The sequence below is a fragment of the Haemorhous mexicanus genome, chromosome 27 (genome assembly GCF_027477595.1).
Source record: "Haemorhous mexicanus isolate bHaeMex1 chromosome 27, bHaeMex1.pri, whole genome shotgun sequence".
In the NCBI taxonomy this organism is placed as follows: domain Eukaryota; kingdom Metazoa; phylum Chordata; class Aves; order Passeriformes; family Fringillidae; genus Haemorhous; species Haemorhous mexicanus.
Window position 1 is genome coordinate 5,554,789 of NC_082367.1, and position 11,894 is coordinate 5,566,682.

Consider the following 11,894-nt stretch of genomic DNA (forward strand, 5'->3'; position numbering starts at 1 on the left):
TGGCAGCACTGGCACAGCACCCACTGGAGCACCCAGCTGAGCCCAGCACCCAAACCGGGGCACCCCAAAACCTGCGTGAGCCCAGGTTGGAATGGGATATTGGCCCCGGGTTTGCAGGGTGTCTGGAGGGGGGACACCGCTGCGCAGGCAGCGCTGGCTCAGCCACAGCTTTTCCCTCCCCACTCCTGCAGCAGCATCACCCAACACCCACCGCCGGGGCGCGGAGCTGCCAGGGCGCTGCCGATTCCTGAAAACCTCCCAATCCAGCGGCTCCGAGGAATGCAAAGGGCTGCAGCTTCCCCCAGCGGCTACAGGCTGCAGCAGCACGGCCCGGGGAGCTGTGCCCGATGGGGGGGACCCCGCAGCCCCCTCTGCCTCGGGCTGCTGCAACCCCCACAAACTGCGGGGCGCTTGGGGAGCAGGAATCACGGGTGCTCGTCCCAGAATCCCGACAGCTCCTGTCCCTCTGCACTGCCAGGTCACCCAGCGGTGACACTGCCGGCGCTCCGGGCACTGGTGGCTCAGCCAGCCCCTCTGAGACTCCCCCAGCACAAAAGCCCCAGTAAAGGAATGAGGAGTTGTTGTCACCCACCCCATGTCCCTGAGGGACAGCTCTGGGTGCCACTGGGCAAGCTGGACCTAACGGTGACCCTAACACTGGGCTGCCTCTTGATGTCCCCACTTGTCATGCCCAGCGCTGGCCTGGGAAAAGGGGGGAGTCGGGGTAGAAAAGCAGAAATAGCCAAATTTTGGGGTTCCTTTCCTCCCACATCACCCCTGCTGGAACAGCTCTGCGCTGGCTCCTGCCGCCCAAACCCCTTTTGCCCCGTCCTGGGGGAGCTGACGAGGCACAGAGGGTGCTGCCTGCCCCAAACAGGGGTCCCGGCACGGGGGTCGGGTTTGTCCTCGCTGCGGTGGCACCGGGTGGGGTCTGTGCTTGTCCCCCTCCCCCGAGAGGGGACCGGGGGAAGGGGTGCCACCCATAGGCTGGGGCAGGAGCAAAGGAATATCTGTGTTTTCCCTCCCCCTTCTGCGAGCTGGATCTGGCTCTGCTGTGGGGCGACCCTCTCGATGTCCCCACGTCCCCCAAACCCAGGGAGCGGCAGCCCGACCCCTCTCCCCGCCAGGTCGCAGAGCTTTGCCGGCCGGCACGCAGCGGGTTAAGCATCCCCGTCTCCCTCACACTTGAGACGTCACCGTCACCAGTGGCGTGGGGGGGCCGGGGGGCTATGGTGGTCTTTGTGGTGCATTCGGCAGCTGGCGCAGGGCGGCTCACGCACACGGCGGGCGGCTCGTCCCCGCACCCCGCGCTCGGCAGCATCCGCAGACTCCCGGCCGCCGCCGCCGCCTGCCCACGCCGCGGGCTCCCACCGCCACGGTGAGCGCGGGCAGCCACGGGCACGGGGACAGGGCTGCCACCAGGCCCGAGAGCAGGGCGGGGGGTGTCCCCAGGGACCCCGCCGGCAGCCGCCCCTCTCCGCGCTCTGCACCCCCAGCGCGGCGCTGGCCAGGAGCGGGGGTGGAGGGCTGGGTGCCGCTGGGGTGGGCGATGTTGGGAGGGGGTTCGCCCCACCTGGCGCTGCTGCAGCCCCGCGGTGGCCCCGGGTGGGTGCGGGCGCACGGTGGGTGCCCGCCCGCGCCGGCGGGGTGCTGCGGATCGGCTCCCGGCAGCCCTGCGGTAAATCCGCTGCTCAGCCGCAGCCGCAGCCAGGCACGGGGAGCTCCTGCTCACCCCCGGCCCCACTCGAGGGGGGCTCAGCCCCACGGGAGGTTCACACATCCCTTCGGTCTGGAAGGTCCCCGAACCGGGCGGGGTCACCGCGCCGGGAACCCCAACTCCACCCTGCTCGGGGTTGGGGGTGCCCCGGCACATCCTGGGGTGGGATCTGGCCCCGGCACCCCGATTCCCGGGACAAGCTGTGCCCCCCAAGGAAAATCCTTCGGGCACCGCTCGCCCGACCCTGCGGCGGCTGCGGCGGTGCCGGCGCTGCCATGGGCGGGGGGCAGCGGGCGGGGGGCTCGGCGGCGGCGGGGGGCACCCAGCGGGCACCCGGCGGGCACCCGGCGGGCAGGGGGCTGCGGAGAGCGGGGCCAGGTCAAGGGGAAGGGGCAGGCAGCCTCCGGCCGGGGCTGCGGCGCTGCACCAGGCTGCGGTGCCCAGGGCGATGCTGCGCCGGCAGCAAAGGGGCACAGCCCCAAAACGGTGACACGGGGTGGCCTGAGCCCGGGGGCATCGCTGCCCCTCCGGCGTGGCCAGCCCGGGCACTGCCGGCTCGGGGGGGGGATGCTCCTGGATGCAGGATTTGGTCCTGCCTGGAGCAGGAGTGGGGGTTCACCCCATCGGCTGGGTTGTCCCCATGGAGGTGACACCCGCCGTGGGTCCCCATGGGGCAGGATGCTCGTGGGGAGCAGGGGGAGGCGGCGCTGCGGGAACAGGGGCAGCTTCTGGAGCAGGGCTGGGGTGCAACGAGGCCACCGCAGGGAGGGACAGAAGCCGGGGCCACCTCGGGTGTGGCTGGGGACAGGGAGCCTGCTGTTCCCAGCCCTGCTGTGGCAGCACGTTCCTCTGTGAGCGCTGCCGGTTTGGGGGGGACTCTACAGCGGATTTGGGGCGCACAATTCCCCCAGTTCAGCAGCGGGCAGTCTGCACTGGGGGGAGCCCCTCGCCCTCCCCTACAGCCCCCCTGGGAGGGATGTGCCGTGGCCCCCCGGGCCAAGTGCCACCAGGAGGTTTAAGCACCTGGGAGCAAGGAAAAGGTGTAAAACAGGGGCTGGACCCCAAGCGGAGCAACCCTTACCCCAGCCCAAGGGGCTGCAGCGATCCCCAAACCAGCCCCCGGCACTAAACCCCTGCACCACGGCTCTGGAGTCACCCCGGGGTGTCCTCACACTGGGGACCCATCCGTGCCCCTTCCCTGGGCACAGGCAGAGTTCAGCAGTGACAAATCCCAGCCCCAAGCTGCCCGTCAAGGACAACGGTGGCACGGGCACGAGGACGCCCACACGCCGGTCACAGCCTGTGAGGCAGTACCAGGGCAGAGCAGGTGCCAATCTCCCACTCCACCGACTGCCCTGGCACCCCAGGGACCCCCCAAGCACCCCAGGGATCCCCCCAGCACCCCAGGGACCCCCCAGGACTCTTTCAAAACACCCCAGTGCTCAGCAGGATGAACCTCGGGGTCCCTGCACCAGAGCAGCTCTGGGTGTGTTTGGAGCACCCCAGTTTCCCCAAAACCAGCTGCATCTCAGGCTTGTGCAGCCCCAGTGCAAAGCCACCGCTTAGTGGGCCTGGGAGGAGGATGAGGAGGAGGAGGAGGAAGGCAGAGCCATCACTGTTGATGCCAAGGGTCTGTGCTGGGGCTGAGTGGGGAGTGCTGGGCTGGGGGGGCACAGCCCCATTCCAGGCACGAGGCCACCCCATCCCTCCCCTGCTGCTCCAGCTCTCCTTCTCCCCTTCCCCAGCCTCATTAATTAAACCCAAGCGCTTAATTACAACCTGCTGAGTCCTGTGGCTGCTTCCTGGTGCCTGCTGGCACCGTGGGGCCAATCCCGACCCCCCCATCCCTGTAGGAAAGGTGGGGTGCACTGGGGCAGCACCCCGTTGCCTGCAGGATTTGGGCTGTGGCTCATCGGCGGCATAAAGAGATCTTCACACAGCTCAGGAAAGAGCAAGCCCAACCACTGGAGCTGGCAAAGTCATCCCTGGGGATCTTGGCCTCTCTGAGGAGGGATGGGGACAGATGGCTCCACTCTGGGGTTATCCCCGAGCTGCTAGCAGGTCTCACAAGGGGTGAAGAGGGACGGGGATGCTCAGCCCGATGCCTGGTGAGCTCCCCATGGCAGTAAAAAATAACCAAGGTAAAGAAGGTGAAGGCTGGTGGCAGCATGAGATGGAGGGGAGATCCAGTGTCCCACCGTGCTTCCCCTCCTGGTCACCCACCCATGGGTCCCCAGGGCAGGGAGGTGCCCAGTGGGGTGCCCTGACCCTCCTGCCCTCCTGCCCACAGGGCCCCGCCGGCCCATGAAGTGACCCAGGTGGGTGGCACAGCCCCTGCTCCTGCCGTAGCCACCGCTGCCACACCAGGCACTGAGGTAAGGACCCGAGGGCACTGCCGTGGGGTGGGTGGGGTGCTCTGGCACGGGCCAAAGACCCCCAACCGGGTCTGTGGGGCACAATTCCCATTGGGGTGTTCCCCTGTCCATGGGGGATGCCCAGCCCCATAACCCAGGGGAGTGGCATGACACTGTGGGGGTCACCTGGGGCTGCCCCCATCCTTTAGGGATGCCAGGGTTGGGGATCTGGGGTGTCTCAGGGGTGGCAGCCTGGCCAGGGGTGCCCCAGGAGCACAAGGCGTCCAGACCCTCACCCCTCTTCCCTTCCCTCTGGAGCTGTCAGAAGTGCTGGGAGAGCTGTCACATTCCAGGGAATGCTCACAGCCACGTGCCCAGCCACGAGGGATCGGGGTGGGCACAGGGAAGGGGCCGTGGTGGCCCCCGGGGGCTCGGGGGTGCCGTGGTGGTGGCCCTTGGGGGCTCAGGGGTGCCGTGGTGGTGGCCCTTGGGGGCTCAGGGGGGCTGGGGTGTCCAGCTGGTGGCACCGGTGCTGTTCCACTCTGTTCTGTTTCTCTCGCTCAGGTCTGCTGGCCATGGGCAACCTGATAAAGGTATTGGGCAAAGATTTAGAAAACTGTCCTCATTTTTTCCTGGATTTTGAAAGTAAGTCCCATGAGCAGGGTGGGCATGGGGAGGGCACCAGGGCTGCCACTGCAGCTGCTGCCCAGAGGATGGGGACAGGCTCAGTGTCCCCGAGCAGCCCCGTGTCCCCAGGTGCTTTGGGGCCCTGAAAAAGTCTCCAAAATGGGGCAGGGGACCGGGACCCCAGGAGATGCTCCATCCCTCAGAGTGGGACAGATGTCCTGGCAGAGTGGTGGGATGCAGGATACAGCAGGACCTGGCCCGGGACCACCTCAGGCACACACCACGGCTGTTAGCTGATGGCGCTGGTGGCCGTGTGGCATGTCCCGTGACACCGCCAGGACAGGGACAGCCTGCAGGCTGGGAAAGGAGGAGGGAGTGATCCGTGCCACCTGCACTGCTGGGAAGGTCAGCGCGGCGGCTGCAGCCTGCGCCGAGGGATGGGGAGCAGGGACCTGCCTCAGCTTCCCGTGGGTCTGGGCTAAGGGCCAGGAAAGGACAGCTCTCGGCCCCCCAGGCTGGGCACGGCGGGTACAGGACACGGTGGCCTCGGTGGCAGGATGCCAGGCCGGGCACAGCCCCAGGGCTCCCCTGGCTCCCCCTCCGGCAATTCCTCCCAGGGCACAGCTCAGAGCAGGAGTGAGGAGGGTGAAAAGAGCGCAGCGGCACCTGCCCGCCCCAGCCCCGGCCCCAGCTCCATCCCCAGCGGGGACAGGCCGTGCACAGCTCCCCACACCACCTCTGACTCCGGCACCCCCCAAAATACCCGGGGCTGGGGTCACACAGCCCCCCACTCCCACGGCGAGGAACCTTCCTGCTCCTCCTGGCTCCTCTGAGGTGGCACAAACTTCTCCTGCCTCCAGATCCCCTCCAGAGCCCCCCGGCACAGCTCTGGGGGCTCTCCGGGACCCCTCTGCACTAGAGTAGGGGTTTGGCTGTAGCCAAGACTCCGGGGACTTCAGGGACTTCCCGGCGGCTTCTCCTCCCTTCGCTCCTCCCTCTCCATCACCCCATCCGCCAGCGCTCATCACCATCGGGGGGGAAGAGGCTGCACCCGGGGCCGGGAGCGGCCGCGGGGTCACCCCCGGAGCCCCCCGAGCCCCCGGGGAGCAGCGGGGGGAGGACGGGGCTCCGGCCACCGCCGCTGCCCGCAGCCCAGCACCTCTTCCCCGGGCTCCACCTCACCATCATGCTTTTTTCCTCTTGTTTCTTCTCTTGCAGGTTTCACATGGGGAACCTTCTAAAAGTGTTGACTTATAACGAACTTGACCAAGGCCCTAATTTTTTCCTTGACTTTGAAAGTGAGATGGGATTTTTATTTTCCGTTTTTGTTTCGTCCTTAATCCTGAGTTCCACATCCACACCATTTTGAGTTCTTTGTCCCCGTCGCCCATCGCATCGCGCCCATCCCAGACGTCCTCCCCCCCCTTTGCCATCCGGGGTGTCCCCGGGGAGGGGGTCCAGGCCCGTGGCCGGGGGCTGTCGCTCCGCACCTCTCCCCCGGGGCGCTTTGCAGCCTCTTGGGGCCGAGGGCAGCTCGGGGACCCCTCGTGGTGAGCAGGACCGCGGGCACAGGGCAGCCAGGACTCCCCCCGACCCGCCCCCCACTCCACGGCTTGACTTGAGCTCGGGCAAGGAGAACGGACCAGGGCCACAATCCGGCCAGGAAGGGCTGCGGGCCGGCGGGGGAGCCGCGGCGCGGGGTGCTGGCACCCCGCTCTGGCTCTCTCCGCCCCGGGCCCCGCTCAGAGCCCTCCGGGTTTCTCTCCCCGGGGCGCTGCCCTGCAGATGCGCAGCCCACGGAGGCCGAGACGGCGGTGTGGAACCAGGTGAACGCCGTGCTGGAGGAGGCGCAGACCATCCTGGCCGAGCTGCAGTCCTACACGGGCGCCGGCCAGGAGATCCGAGAGGTGGGTGCAGCCCCGGCGCTCGCTGCCCGCGCACCCTCCGTGCCTTGGGGCAAGCGCTGGCGCTCTCCCCTCGCAGGCCATCCAAAACCCCGGGGACCTGCGGCTGCAGGAGCGCGCCTGGAGCGCCGTGTGCCCCCTGGTCGCCAAGCTGAAACGCTTCTACGAGTTCTCCCTGCGGCTGGGTGAGTGCCTGAGCTCCCCTGCATCCCCCCCGTGCATCCCGCATCCCCCCCGGAGGCGGCGGGAGTCCTGCCCGTGGAGCGCGTGCTCAGCTCGGGATGCTGCGCTGTGCCTCAGTTTCCCCTCGGGGGGTGTGGAGGTGCAGAGGGGGACCGGGAGTGCTCTGTCCCCAGAGAACGCCCTGCGGAGCCTGCTGGAGGCCCTCACCAGCCCTCCCTACGCCCCGACCCAGCACCTGGAGCGGGAGCAAGCTCTGGCCAAGCAGTTCGCCGAGATCCTGCACTTCACCCTCAGCTTCGACGAGCTCAAGGTGCCTCCCTGTGCGGGGTGACAGCGAGGGGGGTCCCCACACGGGGACCCTGCGAGCCAGCAGAGCCCCTTGGGTCCCCTAACCGTGCTGTCCCCCCCTCAGATGACCAACCCTGCCATCCAGAACGACTTCAGCTACTACAGACGGACCATCAGCCGGAACCGCATCAACAACCTGCAGGTGGGAGGACTCTGCTCTTCCCCCGGCCAGGGGTGGCCTCCCCCCGGGGTCCACAGGGCTGGGAATGGCTTGGGGGGGCTCAGCCACGCCAGTGACCCCCACCACACCCCCCCAGCTGGATGCAGAGAGCGAGGTGAACAATGAGATGGCCAACAGGATGTCCCTGTTCTATGCCGAGGCCACCCCCATGCTGAAAACCCTCAGCAATGCCACCACCAAGTTCGTTTCAGAGGTGAGGGGGGCTGGGGGGGACCCCCAGGGTGGGCAGAAACCCCCTCCAGCCACCACACGTGGGGGAAACAGCAGCTGGGACCTGCTGGGTTTCAGAACAAGACCCTCCCGATCGAGGACACGACCGACTGCCTGAGCACCATGGCCTGCGTGTGCAGGGTGATGCTGGAGACCCCGTGAGTGCCCCACTGTGGGGGTTGGGGGGGACATCTCGGTCCTGGGGTCCCTGTGCCAGCCCTGCCAGGCTCAGGCAGCCTCTCTCCTGGCTCAGGGAGTACCGGAGCCGCTTCACCAACACCGAGACCCTGCTCTTCTGCATGAGGGTGATGGTCGGTGTCATCATCCTCTACGACCACGTCCACCCCGTGGGGGCCTTCGCCAAGACCTCCAAGATCGACGTGAGTGGTCTTGGGGTCACAGCTGGGGGGTCACAGCCATGCCACAGCAGCTGTGATCCCTGGGCTTGAGGCTGGGGAGGAAGGGGGATCTCACAGCCCCTCTCTGTGCCCCCATCAGATGAAAGGCTGCATTAAAGTCTTGAAAGACCAACCCTCAACCAGCACCGAGGGGCTCCTGAACGCTCTGAGGTGAGACGGGGGCTTGGGGACACACAGCGGGGAGGGGTGACAGCAGAGAGGGTGGGGGGCTGTGACCTGTGTCCCCTCCTCTCCAGGTACACCACTCGGCACCTCAACGACGACACCACGTCCAAACAGATCCGGGCCCTGCTGCAGTGAGCGGGGCCGGAGCCGCCGTCACCGTGTCACCGACGCCCATGACCATACAGCTCATTTTGTACAGAGGGAAAAGGGACAGCGAGGAACACACAGAAATGCTAAAAACAAATCAAAACGGGCCCGGGCTGCCCTCCCCTGCCACGGGCTCCTGCCCCTCCCCTGCCCACCCCCAAATCAGCACCCGCTCCTGGACACGAGGTGTGGGTGGCACCGTGGGGACTCGGGGCCGGGGCCAGGCAGGAGAGACCCGGGCAAGGGAAGTGCTGGTGGGGCTGGCAGCAGGGTGCCCATGGCACGGGGGCACCTTGGGGAGGGGGCAGGTGGTGCCCCTGTCCCCATCCTGGTCCCCAAGCGGAGGAGGAGGGAGAGGATGAGGAGGAGGAGGATGAGGAGAAGGAAGAAGAATCCTTGTGGATCTGCACTGACTCTGGAGGAAACGGCTCAGTCTCACCTGGTAGATTTTTAATATGAGCAATTAAATCCACACTCACCTCTTCTTTTCTACATTTTTTTTTGGGTGTGAAATAAAATGACATTTAATCTGTTCGTGGCCGGAGCGGGGCCATCTCTCTGTTGTGTCCCATCCCGCGCCGGGACCGTGTCCCCTCTCCGTGACACCCTGCGGGACAAATGCCACCTCCCACAGTGACCAGGAGGGGCAACAGCCCGGGTGTCCCCCGAGCCAGCCCAGCCGAGCCCCCTCCTTCCCCAGTGCAGCTGCAGACTGGGAGGACTGGGGCTGCTGCTGGAGGCCGGTCCTGGCTGCCAGGGCCGGTGCCTTTGCCGGCAGATGGCCCTGTGACACCGCGACAGCGCAGCCCCGCTGGCCCCACCCGTGCCAAGCCAGCCCCGCTGGCCCCACCCGTGCCAAGCCAGCCCTGGGGGCACCCACCCGGCCTCGTACCCGCAGCCCCCCGAGCTGGGGGAGACCCCCCAGGGCAGGGCCTTGTGCCAGCCCCTGGCTGGGGCTGTGTCACCCCCCAGGGGACCCGCAGGACTGTCCTCAGGGTGGCTCAGATCGGGTGCCCTGCGGTTTGGTGCCCTGCCAGCCCGCTCTTTCCCGCCACCTTTCCCGCCGGGCACACGGCAGCTACGGGCACCGTGCCCCCCTCTGCCGTGCCTGCCCGGGGGGGTGACAATGGGCACCCCACGGGTGACATCACAGCCCCAGAGCCTCGTGTGAGGCGGCTCTGCCTCAGTTTCCCCGCTGTCCCCTGGGTGTGCTGGGGGCACATGGGCAGGGTCCCCACAGCTCCCCGAGATGGAATTCCTCAGGGTGCCACCATAGGGACCCCAAACCTCCATGAACCCCCTCCCAAACCTCAGAGGGCACAGAGAGGGGGGGGACAGCCCCCAGCCCTTTGGACAGTGGCATTTCCCGGGCCCGGTGCCAGGATCCCGCCGTGCCCGGCCGGGTTTGCCGCCAAACGCGCCCAACTCCCGCGCGGGGCGGGACGGGGACACGCTCTTGCACAACCCCGGCCAACAGCTCCTTTTATTTTTAGGCTCTTGCAACATTCGACTTTGCCACAGCCACCTGAAATGCTGCCAAGGCATCGGATGGGCCACGGGCTCCTCAGCGCCCTGCCCCGCTCCCGAGCCGCTCCACGCCCCAGCCGTGCCTCAGTTTCCCCGTGAGTTCCTTTGACCCACTGGCCCTGTGGTGGCAGCGGTGCCAGCCAAGCCCTGCTGGGCCCAAAGGGACCCCGAGGGCCCCGTTAAATCCCCCCGGTGCTCCACAGCACGAGGATCCCACCGGGGAGCTGAGGACGGGGCCAGGACACGGCTCTGCGGTGGCCGCAGCTGCTGCGTGTCTGCAGGAGCTGATGTCCCCAAGTGACACCGTCCCCCAGACGGTCCCTGGCCCGTCCCGGGAGTGTCCCTGCAGTGTGGGAACTGGGCTGGGAAGAGGCAGGACAGCGTCACCACGCGGGACTCTCCACCAGGAGTCAAGGGACAGCCGGATCCTTTAAAGCCAGCAGTGAGTGCGGGCACAGACACCAGCTGGTCACCGGTGCTGGGAGAGGTGGCAGCTGTGTCCCGGTGTCCCTGTGCCGGTGGGGTCCGGGCACAGAGCCCATAACATCCCCTCTGTGGTGCTCCTTGCTTGTGAGGGGAGGGATGAGGCCAAATTCGTGCCACATCCCAGCCCTGACTGTCCCCAAGGTGGCATTTTCAGGGCAGAGCAGGTGGCATGTGCAGCACTGCATGGGTGAGACTTCTCCTGTGGGAGCATTTCAGACCAAAACCGGGTGAGAAAAGGGAACCAAAAGGGATGAACACCACCTTGATCATCACAGACACATCTGAGCTCAGAGCTCTGGGGACAGTGCCACCCATGGGCACTGTCAGCAGCACACAGCGGGATGCAGAGCAGGAGGTGCTGCCCGTGCACCTCTCACTGCTGGACACGAGGATTTGAGTCCCCCTGGACCCCTGGATCTGCCTCTGCTCTGCCGGGCATCCAGCCCTGCCAGCAGCCTGGGGCAGGAGCACAGCAGCACCGTGTCAAAATGCCAGTGTCCAAGGGAGGGGACTGCCCCGGGGACAGGCAGTGCCACCGGGACGGTGCCCGGCCAGCAAGGACACTGAGCTCCCCCAGCTCAGGCTCCCGGCTCCATGCTCAGCCAGACCAGGGTGCCGAGGACTTTAATTGATGGCGAGCCAAGCCACGCCGGGGCTGTTTTCTAATCCCAGTGTAATTAATGACCTTATCTTTGGCCAAAGCCATTTAGATTAAGTGGCTGGTGTGATGGGCTCGGCGGCTCCGGCTGCACAGATGGAAGAGCCGCGTTTGTCTGGGGATTAGCGGAGGGCAGATGGAGTGAAGTGCCATTCCCCATCCCCAAACCTCCCGGCACTGACAGCAGCCTGAAACCTGAGACCACAACAACTTTCTCAGCGAGCTCTGGCTGGGACTGGCGAGCGATTCCTGCATTGTTTGTCCCTTCTGCAGGGCCCAGAGCAGCAGGAGCTGCTGCCAGCACCAGGAACTGGTGTGACCCTGCCAGGAGCTCCATCCCAGCCCCTGCCTGGAGACCTGCAAACAGCAGAGGTACAAGGCACCGAGAGTGACTTCCCTTGGAGAGCAACCCCAGGCAGGAATGCTGCCCTGGCTCTGCTCAAATAAACTGCTCTCAATGGCAGCCCCCAGCTCTCCAAGGAAGAAAACCCATCTGTTCCGTGGTGCTGACAGGATCAGGGCATGTGTCCTCCCTCCACCGCATGGACAAGGAAGTGTGGCACACCCTGGTCACCTGGAACACCTGGGAACCAAGGGGGGAAAGGCCTGCAAGCCCCTGCCCCCCCTGCCAGCACAGCCCATCCCAAACAGCTCCTGAAGAGAAGAGGCTGCTGTGGAAGAGGAATAACATGAATCCGTGGGGATAACAAAGTTCATATTAAACCGATTAAGGATATTTAATCCACCTCTAACAGTATGGACATCTGACTGCACTCGGGAGCTGGAGCAGATAATCCCAGCCCTCCTTCCCAGTGCTGCCCCAGTGATCCCAGCCTGGCCTGGGGAGATGACTCAACATCTCAGAGTTGTCTGTCACAAACCAGCTCAGCACACGGGGCTTCACTCCCAGCTCACACTTCAGGCTGGGAGAACACAATTCCACGCCACGACCTTGTGGCCACGTGTTC

At 66.2% G+C, this 11,894-nt stretch overlaps 1 protein-coding gene across 1 annotated transcript; it reads left to right on the forward strand.

Annotated features, from left to right (window-relative positions):
* The first annotated feature begins 1,992 nt into the window (after nucleotides 1-1,992).
* On the forward strand, nucleotides 1,993-8,747 carry LOC132338664 (CYFIP-related Rac1 interactor A-like). The gene is made up of 12 exons (XM_059868403.1): nucleotides 1,993-2,203; nucleotides 4,636-4,664; nucleotides 5,618-5,996; nucleotides 6,484-6,605; nucleotides 6,682-6,787; nucleotides 6,959-7,095; nucleotides 7,198-7,275; nucleotides 7,391-7,507; nucleotides 7,603-7,682; nucleotides 7,778-7,904; nucleotides 8,023-8,093; nucleotides 8,180-8,747. Exons 1-12 carry the CDS (start codon nucleotides 1,993-1,995, stop codon nucleotides 8,241-8,243), a joined length of 1,521 nt encoding a protein of 506 aa, XP_059724386.1. The 3' UTR covers nucleotides 8,244-8,747.
* The last annotated feature ends 3,147 nt before the right edge of the window (nucleotides 8,748-11,894 follow it).